This window comes from Myxine glutinosa, chromosome 12 (assembly GCF_964187855.1).
Source record: "Myxine glutinosa chromosome 12, kmMyxGlut1.1, whole genome shotgun sequence".
NCBI classification, from domain to species: Eukaryota; Metazoa; Chordata; class Myxini; order Myxiniformes; family Myxinidae; genus Myxine; species Myxine glutinosa.
The window spans coordinates 55,710,024-55,725,279 of NC_136272.1; the positions used below are offsets into that span (position 1 = coordinate 55,710,024).

General features: G+C 43.0%; 1 protein-coding gene across 1 annotated transcript in view; it reads right to left on the reverse strand.

Moving 5' to 3' along the window:
- The window catches only part of LOC137437231 (general transcription factor 3C polypeptide 1), a 405,949-nt gene that overhangs the window by 126,093 nt on the left and 264,600 nt on the right, over positions 1-15,256 (reverse strand). The window contains exons 32-35 of the mRNA XM_078766829.1: positions 14,270-14,329; positions 9,365-9,458; positions 1,338-1,510; positions 395-1,201 (exon numbers count right to left, since the gene is read on the reverse strand). Of these exons, the coding sequence (XP_078622955.1) occupies positions 395-1,201; positions 1,338-1,510; positions 9,365-9,458; positions 14,270-14,329 (1,134 nt within the window). The remainder of the gene's footprint in view (positions 1-394; positions 1,202-1,337; positions 1,511-9,364; positions 9,459-14,269; positions 14,330-15,256) is intronic.

Consider the following 15,256-nt stretch of genomic DNA (forward strand, 5'->3'; position numbering starts at 1 on the left):
CTTCTTTTCCTGTATTATTATTTTGTATGCAGCCTGTCAGCTGGTTGCATCATGCTGGGAGCGTGGCTGTGAAGCCGATGCAGTGCCTCTGCTTCCAGTAAGCTGGTGCTCATTTTGCTGACCTCAGAAGGATGACAGGCTGAGTCAAACAAACTGATGTTATGCAACGGCACGACAGGTGCCCAAACTCAAGACCGAAAGATATCGCCACCTTAACTACAGAGACATAAATCTATTGCTTAACCCCACTTTCGCTTCGCATGCGCGGGTTAACAAGTAGAGACTGTTGACGGTTAACTGGGTAGAATATCTCCGTAGTGACTTTAAGACGACCCTACGGTTAAAATCAAGTACAACCCAGAGGGTTAAACCAAGCTCACCTAAAGGGCCTCACCTTTTCAAGACAGTGTTATCAACCATCATGCTGTCAACCACGACAATATCGTCTGGTACTTTCAGCTCCACCTGCAGCAATCCCATGGACATCAGCTCAAGCACAGCCATGCACGATCCACCGGGAGCATCTATGGAATAAAATGTTGGGTCTTGCTCCGTTCTATTGCGTTCTATTCCTCCTCCATCTGCAGCAGTTATTTCTGTGTCAAGGTCTTTTCCTGCCTTGCCAATCTCAGAATCTCTCTTTGCTTTTTTGACCAATATATTTTCATTTACCTCTCCTGCAGTTACTTCGTCTTCTGCATATTCAACTGCAGTTTCCACTCGTTGTGCATCCCCCCCTGTACTTACATGTCTTACTGTTTCAGGTACCTCTATCTCAGCCTTTCTTTCACCAATATCTTCACTTCTTAACATCTCTCCAACTACTTCATTCTTCCAATTCTGTGTGACCGTCATCTGAACGTTCAACTCATCATCATGCACATTTTGATCCTTGGCCTGTACCAACTGCTGCATTTTCATGGCATCCTGCCTATCATCGCACTGCACCAGTCCTGGTTTCTTATTGCCACAAACAGACTTTAAGTCCTGTTTTATAGACAATTCTTCAGGGTCCACAGATCCCAAAATTGCAGTGTCACACTTTTGCCACAAATCCTTTTCCCTGGGTGAAACGGTGAAATCAGCAAGACGGAGGCAGACAGTGGCATCTGGCTGATGATCATTGTCGACATGGCACAACCGTTCAATAAATGCAAATGCATCAGAGCACGTTCTGCCTGGGAAACGCCACATAAAGAACCTGGAGCAAAACAATGAAATCAAGTGTATTGGTATTGGTGAGAGTACAAATATAATACCTGATATGAACATTTCCGATATGTTGTACTTGCAGATTGTTCTTGGCACTTTCAGGAAATAAACTTCATAGGACTTACTTAAAGTATGACTGTGAAAGTTGGTAACTCATAGGAGCAAAGGGTAAAGCACGGTCTTTCTTTATGCCTTCCAAGTGATTGCGCCGCCTGCGGTTGACTAGGCCATGCTGCTTGAATTTGCAGAATGCCCGAAACAGCAAGGCTTCTGGGTATTGTTTGTACAATGAGAACATCTGAGGATAACAGAATAAGGGAATCCTGAAGATAAACCAGAGATTGCTCATGGTTCCCAGTACAGCCAACTCGTAATATTATCCAATTGGTAATACGGAACTTGGAATTCTGTATCATAATTAAAAACAAACAGGAACAATAATTAAAAACATACATAATGGGGACATTAAATTATTGTGAATTGGAAAATAAATAAAAAATAACAATAATTGAGAAAATGAAAAAAACATGTAAAGAAATGAAATACGTAATTGAAAAATGTAATAACAAAAAAAATTGAAAATTTAAAAAGTTAGCAAGAATACTATAATTGAAAGTTAGGGAAAGGGGGAGGGGGGGTGAGGGGATCGGATAAAAATAATTACATAATACTCGAAAACAACTTATTCTTCAAAAAGCGGGACACCACGGCTAAACAGTTCGTGCCTCCCTCCAGAACCACAGAGACAGGGTCAAATTTGGAAAAAAATGAACAATGGAAGCATTTCATGTTAATGGCAGGCACTCATTGTTACTAGACCTATTTTGGTATAGGCACTCATTGTTACTAGACTTAAATGCCATGAACAACCTTTAGTCACAACACAACAAATATAATTTGTGCCAAGTTTGGTCACAATCCCATCAGCGGTTTCGGAGAAGAGGTTGCAAGTGTTTACGGACAGACTGACGGACGGACAACGTGCAATCACATAAGCTCCCCTGAACTTCGTTCCAGGTGATCTAACAAGATGCAAAGCATGCATGCATGGAGACCGTATAATCTAAGGAGGAAAAACTGGAAACTTCGGAGGGAATTGTGTGGCAAGAAGGGGGTTAACGAGAGTATAAAAGATCATGGTTTTGGATTGGAGATGCTCTGAGATGGTAGTGAACAGCTGTCTTGATGACTTGGAGGGAAGAGTAGAATTGAAGAGGATGTGTCCTCCCTCAAGCTGCGGATTAAGGCCTTGTAAGTGGATAGGAGTTCAATTGTGTCAAGGACGGACTTCGCATGATGGAGGATGCCCAGTCGGCGACTGGCTTTGGAGACCAGCTTGGAAATTTGGTTTTCCCAGGAAAGATCATGGCCGATAGTGAGACCCAAAAGCTTGAGTGACAGAACTTCGTGAAGAGGATTGTTGAGAAAGTAGATTGGAGGGTTGTCCAGTCGGTCTTTTCGGAGACATAGTGAGAGCGTGAGATTTGTCAGGATTGAAAGACATGTTCCACTTGTTTGACCAGTCTGTGATTTTGTCTGGGTCTGCAGAGAGTGAGGAGGCTGCAGAATGCCGATCTGAGGGATGAGGAATGGAGCGGCAGAGAGTGGAGTCATCAGCAAAGAGATAGAGAGGATTTTCCAGAGAGTCGGAGAGATCATTGATGAAGACCAGAAAAAGCACAGGGCCCAGAACACTGCCTTGGGGAAGGAAGGGGAGATGAGAGAAAAACCATTCAGGGCCACACGATATTTAAGCTGATATTTTATTTTAAGTAATTTATCTGAAATTCATTCCCAGTTTTCATGGGAATTCTGTCATATAAATAACTGGTGTGGATTGGCATGTTATGCTCACCCCACCACACGTTGCTGCAGAGGCACGGCCTGTTTAACCGAGGATAATGACCTGACTGAATTTGAGTTGCTGTGTTGTCATGATTTCCACCAATCATAATACAAACATTTCTTTTGCACAAATGTATTTGTAATATTGGTGATATTATTTATTTGTAATTTATTAGTATTGTTAGGGATCTCGGACGTCGGCGCTCCCCTTATCAAGGGGGGGGGTTAATCCCCTTGTCTTTTTATCTGGCCGACCCGAGTCCTTAGAAGTTATAACGTTCCTTCCGGTCGGTGGTAAATAGGGTGTTAGGCACAGTTCCAACCGTTAAAAAGATCGGAACTCTTGATATTGGCCAAACATTTTAACTTGGAGGTCCGAGCTCATATGAAGAAAGCAGAGATGCAGACATTGGTGGTTGAATCTCTGGGGGGACAAGGAACATGGAAAGAGGTAGCCTTGGATTGGTTACCCGAGGAAAAAGAAAATGTGGAGCTCCGGAAAATGGAGATGCAACTGCAGAGCCAGGAAAGGTTAAAAGCAGAGGAAAGGAGAGCTGAAAGGGAACTCGAGGAGAGAAGAGCAGAGGAAAGGAGAGCTGAAAGGGAACTCGAGGAAAGAAGAGTAGAACAAGAACGAGAACTCGAGGAGAGCAGAACCGAGGAAAGGAGAGCTGAAGAAGAAAGAAGAGCAAAGGAAAGAGCAGAGGAAAGGAGAGCCGAAAGGGAGTTAAAGGAAGGTGACATGGCGTATCAGAAGGAACTTAAACTCAAGGAGCTGGAATTAATGGGAGAACGGAGAGAAGTCGTATCCATGCCGGCTAGTTTGACAACTAGTCAGAACACTTGGGATGTTGGTAGGCATGTGAGGCTGGTTCCACCCTTCAATGAAAAGGAGGTAGCCAAGTTTTTTTTACACTTTGAGAAAGTGGCTTAAATGCTAAAATGGCCTATGGGGTCCTGGACTATGTTAGTGCAAAGTGTTCTGGTGGGTAAAGCTCAATATATCTATTCGGCTTTACCGATTGAGCAATGTGCAGATTATGAGATAGTGAAGAAAACCATTCTCAAAGCCTATGAATTGGTCCCTGAAGCTTACCGGCAAAAATTCAGGAATGCCAGGAAGAGGGAGAGTGAGACCCATGCGGAGTTTGCCAGAATGAAGGAAACCATGTTTGATCGGTGGTGAGATTCGAAGGGGATTGGGAAAGACTTCAAACTGTTGCGACAATTGATCTTGGTGGAGGAATTCAAACAGTGTGTCCACGCGGACATTAAAGTACATCTGGATGAAAAGAAAGTACCAGAGTTGAATGAGGCAGTAACCATGGCAGATGACTATGCCTTGACACACAGGATGGGGTTCCACAAACCTAACTTCCCGCCTAGAGTTAGCCAGGGGAGTTATGGTAAATCAGGTGTGGAGAACAAATATTCATGGAGGCGGCCTAGAGATGACTATGGGGTCAAATCTGATACCGCGACTTTTAGGGATCAGAAGACTACAGTTCCAAGACAGACTTATCTTCCGGGGGGCCCGAGGGAGACCACGGGTTTTTCCTCCGGGCCTATTTGCGCTTTTTGCAATAAACCTGGACATTTGATGTCCCAATGTTACGCCCTGAAAAGGAAAAATCAGGAGCGGAGTCAGACTAGTGCAACTCCGAATGCATTGGCAAATGCGAAAAATCGTCCTTGGAGGACAGTGCCTTGTGAAGGTTCCCATGCCAAATTTACGGCATCACAGAACGACCTTGTTCAAGAGGGTTACAAACCTTTTATTTCAGAGGGGTTTGTGTCACTGGATGGAGACTTGACTAACCAGAGACCTGTTAGGGTATTGAGGGACACAGGAGCACATCAATCTTTGATGCTTGAGCGCATTTTGCCATTGTCAGAGAAGACGGCAACTGGTGTTAGTGTTCTTTTACAGGGGGTTGATGGATATGTTGAAGCTCCACTTCATGTCATCCATTTGAAGTCTGATTTGGTGTCAGGACCGGTCACCGTAGGTTTACAAGCCACTCTTCCTGTAGAGGGAATCTCTTTTGTTATCGGGAATGATTTGGCTGGTGGTCAAGTTTCTGGTAATCCGATGTTGGTTGAAAAGCCTAGTATGGAAAATAACACCGCACGGTTGGAGCGGAATATTCCGGGTATCTTTCCATCCTGTGCCGCGACTCGTGCTATGGGTAAGAAGCGCTCTGAAGAGAAGGAGAAGGTACTGACGTCACGCTTTGCACAGGCACGTTTTGTCGAGTACCCTAAAACTAAGTGTCAGCACACACAAGTCATGGATGGAGGCAATGCTGGCAAGCTCTTTGTAGGTGGACTGAACTTTGACACAAGTGAAGATGTTCTGGACTCTATCTTTGGCAAATATGGACCACTCTTGGAAGTGCTGCTGATAAAAGACAGGGAGACGCAAAAGTCGAGAGGGTTTGGCTTTGTCACGTTTGAAAACACAAAGGACGCCAAAGATGCAGAAAAGGCTTTGAATGGCAAGGATTTGGAATGTCGGACCATAACAGTAGAGAAGGCAGGCCATGGGCGTCAAGGGGGCTACAGAGGAGGAAAACGTTGAGGTAGTTTCAGGGGTGGCTATGGCTCCCGGCGTGGGATTAGTAGTTTTGGTGGCGGCCGCAGTCGTGATTACGCTCCCAGCAGCAGCAGCGCAGTTTTGGCAACTCTCGACGGGATGACTATTACGGTGGTAGCCGAGATGGGGACCGCTACTCACGTGACTACAGCACCCGATTCTACAACTGTGATTATGATTTTTATGATCAAGAGAAGAGTTGGAAGCACTGAGTGCTCAGGAGCAGCCGAGCCAAGATTCCTACACGGATTAACCCGTGAACTCCACGTTCCTAAATGCGTCCATGCAGTGAATACTTCCAGGCCTCACCACCCAACCACCATGAAACCTGGCTCTCAGCTCGGCCTCCTTTAAAAAGTGCTATAGATTTGCTTTGCTTTGGATTTTTGATCACAACCCTTAACCTTCATTCAAAAAAATGAAAATAAAAACCAGAGGTCGATGAGATGTAGTTTGGCTTTGCAGGAGTTCAACTTGGAAATTGAGCATGTAAAGGGCAGGGACAATGTCATTGCCGATGCTTTGTCCAGAGTGAACTAACTTTGGAAATTTATGTAGGTTGTTTGGAAGTTTTGTTGCTTTATTTTTGGGAAATATTAATTATTATTAAATAATTAATTATCGTTGCTCACAGGAATTGATGATTTGGGTGTGTTTTACTTTTGTTTGTTAAAAGAGTTTTTGCCTGCAAAGAAAGTTTTCACAATGTTCAAACTTTCTTTCTTGAGGGGGGGGGAAGTGTTACGGATTCGTCACTTCCGTTGTTGTGGTTTTCATCCACTGTAAATATTTTTGATTCCATGTATTATTATTGTTGTCATTTGAGGGAAATAGAAATTATTATTATTTTAAAAAGGTAAAAAAGTTAATGTTGTAAATGAAACCGGAACCGGACGAAGAAGAAGAGGAGGAGGAAAGAAGAAGGCGGAGCGAGTGGAGTCGGACAAGAAGCATAGTTGCTTTGCGGTCTGGAGCTAACATTGGCGAACAAGAGTCACGAGTGAACTTTGGGTTTCCCAGGAAAGGGATTATTGCGACAGAGTTGTTATCGCTGTGACAGATTAACCTGCGTGTCAGGTTTTGCGATTGATTCCGAAGAGAATCATCGTCGCGCCGTTACGCCTCGAGAACGGGCCGTCGGCCATTTTGACTCGCGCGCTTTGCGCGTCGAGCAAGGTTTCTTTGCTTCCCTTCAGCGTTTTCCCCGCTTTCAGACATTTATGTGGGGGGGGGGGGGGGTGTGGGGGGTGTGTGTTTGTGTGTGTGTGTGTGTGTGTGTGTGCGCGCGCAACGCGGATTTTGAAGGTAAATCTGAGGTTCGCCGACTGTGAGCCGTGAAACGTCCATACCCGAGGGTGTGATTTCCCAGTCGCCTAAAGGGCGCCTTTGGATTTCCCAGTCGCCTTGAGGGCACCTTTGTGCAGCTTTGGCCGCGTGACTGTGACCGTCATTCGAACGGGATTCTGGTCTCGATTGGACATCGTTCTGACGATCGCTGGAGCGGATCGACTTTGGCTTGAAGCCGGGATCGACTTTCGCTTGAAACCGGAATCAACTTGGGCTTGATGCGGGAATAGAGACATTGGGAATCTTCTTCTTTTCGCTCACTTGGCGCACAGTGAGTTATATTGTACGAACCTGATGGCACCATCATAGGAATGATATACTATTTGTTGTACAATTGATTACTATTGTTTTTGTGTTGTTATACTTGTGTGATCTTAATACAATATTTGTTTGTTGGTAACAATTGGTGGGGCTTCACCATTGATCTTTGACATACAGAATAACACATTTTTTCTGCCGTGACTCCTCTCGGGGCTCGGAGGTACACCGTGACCAGGGGGTTGGGGAGGAGCACGTAACAACAAGATGCAACCGGCGTTCAAACAGTACGCAATTAATAGACATATAATCACACAGCTTCACAGCTTCCCGGACGGACGGACATACTGATGAACGTACGGCTTCACGGATCTGTGTTTTTCGGTTATATATAGATAACCCTTCCTTTCACATCATGAGGTGCATAGGGCTGCCAAGGCAGTTACATTGACTAACGAGCACAACCCTGGATCCGATGCAGGATACTCCAATGGCTTATTACCCCAGTAAGCTGGTACTCATTTTTCCGACCTTGAAAGGATGACAGGCTTAGTCAACCGTTTTGGGTCTTTCAGGGTCTTCGGGGTCTTCAGGGCATTTTGGGTCTTTGGGGTCTTTTGGAGTATTTTGGTCCTTTTAGGTCTTCAGGGTCTTTTCGATATTTTGGATCTTCGGGGTATTTTGTGTCTTTAAGGAGCTTTGGTGTATTTTGGGTCTTCGTGGTCTTTTGGGTATTTTTTTTTTTTTTTTGTATACAAGATCGAGGCTCATGAAGGAGCGAAGAGGGTGTTTTGGGTCTTTTCAGTCTGGAGTCTTTTCAGTATTTAAGGGTCTTTTCAGTCTGGAGGGTGTTTTGGGTCGTCGGGGTACTTTAGGTATTTTGGGTCTTTAAAGGTCTTCAAGGTCTTCAAGGTCTTCGGGTTATTTTGGGCCTTTGTGCTCTTTCAGGTTCTTGGTGGTGTAAAGGGTATTGGGGTATTTCAAAGGGTCTTCAAAGGTCTAAGGGATCTCAGCAGTCGAAAGGTATATTCCAACAGTACGTAATTAATAGACCATAATTAATACACAGGTTGCAACCGGAGTTCAAACAGTACGGAATTAATAGACAACCACACGGCTTCACAAGTTCACGGACGGACACACGGACAGACCGTGTTTTTTGGTTTTATATATGAAGATTTCTTTGGTGTTTGTGTGAGTGGGGGAGGGAGGGGGGTATTCTTGTCATCTGGGAGGGGGAAACTACCTTATTTGTTGGAAAGTATGAGGCTTAATTACTTTTGTCCGGTCTGCTGTTAAATTCAATTGAAGCAAAAAGCCTTCTTGTGTCTTCTATTGCCCTTCATCAAGTACTGCCTGCGGTCATTTCAAATTGTAGCGGACATGGGGTTAATACATAGTATAAAGTTCTCAATCTGTTGTGTATTGTAGTTGAATTCTCGAGCCAATGAAACCTTAGCAAACTGAAAGATCTTGTTGAAATGAAGACGGTTGAAGTTATGATAGAATATTTCACGAAAATAAAAGAGAATATGGCTGTTATTTTAAGTCTGCCATTAAAGGTTTAAAAACTCAGAATCGAATGTGGCAAACACTTTAATCAAACTCAGCATATCATAAAATACGAGTACAAAGTGAGCCTGAATGCCAATCATCAACATGAAATGCTTCCAACTACCTTTTTAAGCAACCTTTTTCAAAATATTTGTCCTCAACTTATAATAAACATGATGGAGAATCACTTTATAATACATGTCCCCTACCAAGCTTCAGTGTAATATGTTAAAGGGTTCGGGGGAAAAGTCTGGAAAACTTACTCGTCTATAATATGTGATATATTTGAAGTCCAAAAAGGGCAAAACTCCATGAGAAATTGGTGAAACTCCCCAAAACTCAAACATGTTCTGCAACTTATCATAATAAAGTCATGTACCAAGTTCCAGTCGACTATGTTGAAGGGTATGGAAAAAAGTGCAGAAAACGAAAGATGGGACAGACAGACGGAGAGCAAACTTATAGTCCCCTCAGGGTAGAGAATGAATAAGCCAAGAACACCTCAAATTAAATACAGATTACTCAAAAACAAACTCACAATGGAACCCTTACCAGGATGGGGTAGTGCGGTCGTCTTTGTTTTTCCGACAGCATCAAGCTGCTCAAAATGAAATTCTCCAGCACAGTTTCCTGTATGTCCTCGACACTACATTATATAATGTGCAGAGCAATAGTCACAACACTCAGTATCGCTGCACAAGAACGAGTTTTGCAAATCAGACATTGTTCATCAGATCTGGTTATCCATGGTATAACCTTAAATGCCTTGCCCAGACAACGCAAAGTCACGTGTCAGCCAATTAATCGGCCAATAAATAATTAAGCCTTCCCCTATACAGAGGAGGCTTTATAGGGTTTGCTTCTACAATTAGTGCCCCCAATTTTTGTGATGGTACCAGAGTTTCTTAGACCCATAGGAATAATAAACCACCATTTTGAATCTTGTTGTTCCTTCCTGCACTCTCAACACCCAATTTCCGAACTGTATCAACTCTCAAGCTGTATCTCGGAGCCAGCTGGGACTTTCGGAACGAAATTTTGCATCAATAATGTGACTAGAAAGTACAAGTGGTTGACAGGTTTTTTTTGAACCTTGACCTAATTTTAAGGTCATGGCCCAATTACAGATATTTTACCATTTTCACCAAAAGTCGACTGAGGTTTGTCTGATCAGAATGAAATTGTCCTCTCTAGATAGCCTATACTAGCACAAGACACATTTATGCTTAATTTACATCATACCCTCCCTCTGGGTTAAAGGTCAAAGTCAATTGGTGGTCTGAAAATCAAAAATGCATTTTTTTTTTGCCATTCTTCAATTATGCCAATGTGGAATCGTAAAGACTGCTTGGCTTTCCAAGATGGTCTTGCATCATAATAGTGTACATGCACTGATGTTGTGCATCTGATTCGTGCCCTTGACCGACTTTCTTCGGATTGTAACCTAATTTGCAAAAAAAAACACCTTTTTGATAACTTGAATCATTTTCCTCTGATTTTCATGATGTTGAGTTTTCTGGATAGATTGTACATGGGGACACATTTTATTTATTTACACTCTATCCTGAAATGTTGAAGGTCAAGGTCACATGGTGGTCTGAAAAAAAATATTGCTATTATTGGATCACAGGGCAAGGGTAAGTCTTAAGCTGGGGGAGGCTTACCCTTGACAATCACTTTGTTATTCGCAGATATCTAGTGAGGGTACCACATGCCCACTGTTTTTGTTAAGATTATTAGGTTTACTCTCCATTAAATGGAGAGTAACCTATTATTATTCCCAAAGTTTTTCTTATAATTATTCTTCCACCCTATTTTGCACCTCCAAAAACTTTAAAATTAATGTTCTCAGCAACCGTTGGTCGGATTGACAGGAAATTTTCATCAAATGATCGGCTGGGCTCGTATAATTTTAAAATGCTAATTATGACATCATAGGTCACGTGGTATGGGCGCCATCTTGTAAAACACCTTCAACTTTGCCCCTCTATATCTCCGGAACGGCTTATGGAAACATTTGAGTAATGGCTCATTCTAAAGAACTCTGCAATGGGAACAAAAAACATGTTTATTGAGTATATTAAAAATGCTAACGTTAAGAGGTTAGAATTCGTCAAACACAATGTTTTCTCCCCCGAAAATGATATTTTTTTCTCCAGATGCTTAGTCAAAAAAAACTCAGAATGCAAAAAATTTCGAAGTCATACGTCACATTGTTCGGCCGCCATATTGTTTTGAGTGAAAAGTCTGAAAAAAACACTCAAATCCCATTTTCTCCAAAACGCCTGAACAGATCGAGCCCAAACTTGGAATGCATAACCGCATACCCTTGACGAACAAAAAAGTCAACGAGCATGATGTCATCCGTCACATGGTTTCAGAGTTATGATGTTTTTAAGCATAAACTAGAAATGGTATCTCCTCCATAATTTGTCAAGATATCGAGTGGAAACTTTACACAAATGTTCCTCATGGGGGGATGTTTCAATGTTACTTGAGACGTTTTGAGAAGTCGCATGGTTTGGCCGCAATAAATAATGGAAGGAAAATCCTAAAAAGCTTCTAGCTCTTGAACCACTGAATTGGTCGACTTGAATTTTTAATGTAATGTAGCTCTCATCAAACGGAACAAGTGTGCCAAATTTCAAGATGATTGGATGTACGGTCTGGAAGCTAGAAGTTGTTATTGCGTGAAGAAGAAGAACGCAACACTTTTTCTTACGAGGCCACGTGACATAACCACCTCACGAGCTAAGGGTAGCTCGGAATTAAATTCTGTCATCGGATTTGGCAGTCGCTAGAGGTTGTTAACATTCGAATGCAAAAAATCTGGGCAAATTCTGATGAATTTTCGTGAAACTACACTATATTGTCATTTACATTGGAAAATAACATTGTAAAACTCTCCGCCGCCTCAGCTTATTTCTCGCTCTGAAGTTCATCCTGTCTTCAATTTTAAAGAGAGAGGTATCTGCAAGCTATGGTAACCTTTATTTGGTGGAAATCCGATGAAAAATGATGAAGTTATTCGAAATCTGACATTTTAAATTGATCGCATTTTCAAAGTGAATTCTTCCTCAGGTAAAATATCAATGCGTGCAGGCAGACCCTACGGCGTCAATTTGGCTCCGATTTCAAATCGGATTTCGATTGTAGTCTTGCCTCGGATGAGTTATCAAAATACCACTACAAATTTGGTGATAATCATGAAAAATTTGACCAAGTTCGATCGACGGGAAGCTTTGTTCTAACGCTGACATACGGCATGCTCCATGGATGACGTCATGCCACGACATGACGTTCTTCCACGGGTGGCAGATATCGTTAACTAAACGAAAATATGAGAGACAGAGAGAGAGAGAGAGAGAGAGAGAGAGGGAGAGAGAGAGAGAGACAGACAGAGAGACAGAGAGAGAGAGAGAGAGAGAGAGAGTGTGTGTGTGTGTGTGTGTGTGTGTGTGTGTGTGTGTGTGTGTGTGTGTGTGTGTGTGTGTGTGTGTGTATTTGGGGATGTGCATGTGTGTGGATATGTGTGTGTGTGTGTGTGTGTGTGTTTGTGTGTGTGTGTTTGTGTGTGTGTGTGTGTGTGTGTGTGTGGATGTGAGTGTGTGTGTGTGTGTTTGTGGGGATGTGAGTGTGTGTGTTGATGTGTGTGTTGATGTGTGTGTTGATGTGTGTGTTGATGTGTGTGTTGATGTGTGTGTTGATGTGTGTGTTGATGTGTGTGTTGATGTGTGTGTTGATGTGTGTGTTGATGTGTGTGTTGATGTGTGTGTTGATGTGTGTGTTGATGTGTGTGTTGATGTGTGTGTGGATGTGTGTGTGTGTGTGTGTGTGTGTGTGTGTGTGTGTGTGTGTGTGTGTGTGTGTGTGTGTGTAGGGGGGGATGTGTGTGTGTGGAGGTGGGGGGGAGTTGTGTGTGTGTGTGTGTGTGAAGGGGGGGATGTGTGTGTGGGTGTGTGTGGGGGGGGGGGGGGAGTGTGTGTGTGTGTGTGTGTGTGGGTATGTGTGTGTGGGGATGTGTGTGTGTGGGGATGCGTGTTTGTGCTGATGTGTGTGGATGTGTTTGTGTGGAGATGAAAAATTAGTTTCAATCGGACCAAAGGTTGCACAGAAAATGAATTTAAAAGAAAAAATGATTTTAAAAAACAGTGGAAGAATCTTACTGCAATTCACCAAATGTCCGTCTGTCTGTTCGTAGGTACCGTAAAAACTGCTGAACCGATCGCAAATATATTTTGGGTGGGTAATCCTGGGATCTCCAGGAGTAAAATAGGCTATTTAGTTTTCCCAATTTCAGCTTTGGTCTCCAGCATTCTCAGGTTTGGACTCCCGCATAACATTCGCATTCGCATAACGTTCATTGTGACGATGTTCTCATTGTGACGATGTATGTGTTCACGGTAGTGTTTGGCGTGATGGTGTGAACGCAATTTTGTAATGTTTTTCGTTTCGTAATCCTTTAATGAACGTTTAATGTTTAATGAACATTTAATGTTTGGTGAACGTTTAATGCCCTTCGATGTCTGGGGCCGCACGCGCGCTACACTGGACGGGCCAGCGTGTACCTTGCCCTTCGCCATCAGGCTCGGGTAAACCGCTGAGCCCCATCCGTGATGGGGACTGGGGCTTGAGACAGTGTCCCACGAACGAGGAATTCCCAGTAAGCGCGAGTCATCAGCTCGCGTTGATTAAGTCCCTGCCCTTTGTACACACCGCCCGTCGCTACTACCGATCGGAAGGTTTGATGAGATCCTTGGATCAGCCCCTGCACGGGCCGTTCTCGGCTCGTGCCGGTGCACCGAAAATATGAGCGAACTTGACTGTCTGGAGGAAGTAAAAGTCGTAACAAGGTTTCCGTCGGTGAACCTGCGGAAGGATCATTATCGGGACAACATGAGAGCGAGCGAGACGTACGTGGTACGTGATCGTCCATGTACTGTTTAGCCATGTACTGTTTAGCCATGTACTGTTTAGATTTTGATGCTTTGCGTGTGATATGATTCAACGGATGTTTATATGAATCGGTTAAAATAAAAAAGCCTTCAATTTCTGATATTTTACCTTTTCATTTGGGCTTCCCAACTGAAGCCCCGCCCCGCCCGTAGGGCGGGTACTGTTGCTAGTAATAAATAATAATATTTATAATCTTTTAAAAACAATATGGTTCCACAGCCTGAAAGGCATGTGGAACCCTAATAATCTGAACAAAAACAATAGGTAACCATCCTGGAAGGATTGGATCCCTAATAATTGCTACGGTTTCATATTTTACTCTTCACCTGCATGAAATAGTGTGTTAACTTTTGCGATAAGGATTGTTATAAAATTAATAAAGGGTAAATGAAGGACGCTAATGTAAACCAAAGGGTAAAGAGTAAAGTTAGCTAACTCCCTGGTTGGCATTTCTTCATGCAACCTTCTGCACATGAGAAAGCACAAGCCAAGATTTCCAACCTCTGAAGGTCTTTCATCACCAAATCTTCAGGGCGCCTTGAGACATCGAGCATCGTGAACCTGGACAAATAAAATATGATAAAACGTCATTGATATAGATAGATATCAAGAGATAAATGAATAGAAATATTGAAACAGAGAAATAAAAAAGCAGCTCGACCTCATTACAAATGTAATGCTCGTTTGCGAATGTAAAGGATATGTACGTTTTAGCAAAGCTAATCACCTCATCAATGATTCAACAACAAGAAAAAGTCATCAAATGTCATAGCCCCAGTGGTTTTAGTAATTTTGGTGTATGGAGTTAAAGGCCGTCAGTCGGCCATCTTTGGTCGGATTACAAACCAAAATCCTCTGCATTGGTATACACATGTATTATCTTTGTGCCAAGTTTGAACAAAATTAGACCATGCATGTCGAGAAATGGTTGGCGACACGTTTAAGTAACAAAATCGCCACCAGTTGCCCATTTTAGATCTGATCTCGAAAGAAAATGAAGTGTATATGTAAGCCATCATTCATTATTTGTGTGCCAAGTTTGAACAAGCGTTACGCCTAGGTCCCCCGTCGGGGAAGTGATGTGAGTTGACAAAGTGGAAGACGCAGAAAACATGCTATGATATTATTATTATTATTTTTTTGGTATACTGAATCGAGGCTCGTGAAAGAGCTAACATTTACTTCACAAACAAATCAACCAGACAAACAAAATATATAAAAAGAGGGAGCGGAAAAAAGATGGGGAGAGAAGGGGAAGCACACAAACACAACATTTGAGAGCAGGGAGATGTGTGGAAGGGAGAGGGCTTGGGGGGAGGAGGCGTGGGAAGGGGGGGGGGGGGGAGGACGGAGAAGTATAAAACACAAGGACACCAAGGACTTCCAGGACAGAAGTTGGTATTTCAAAAAAGTGGAATTGGGGTGAAATTAGCGGGGGTAGAAAAGATCAAGGTTTTGGATGGGGGAAGACAAGAGATGGTGGTGAAC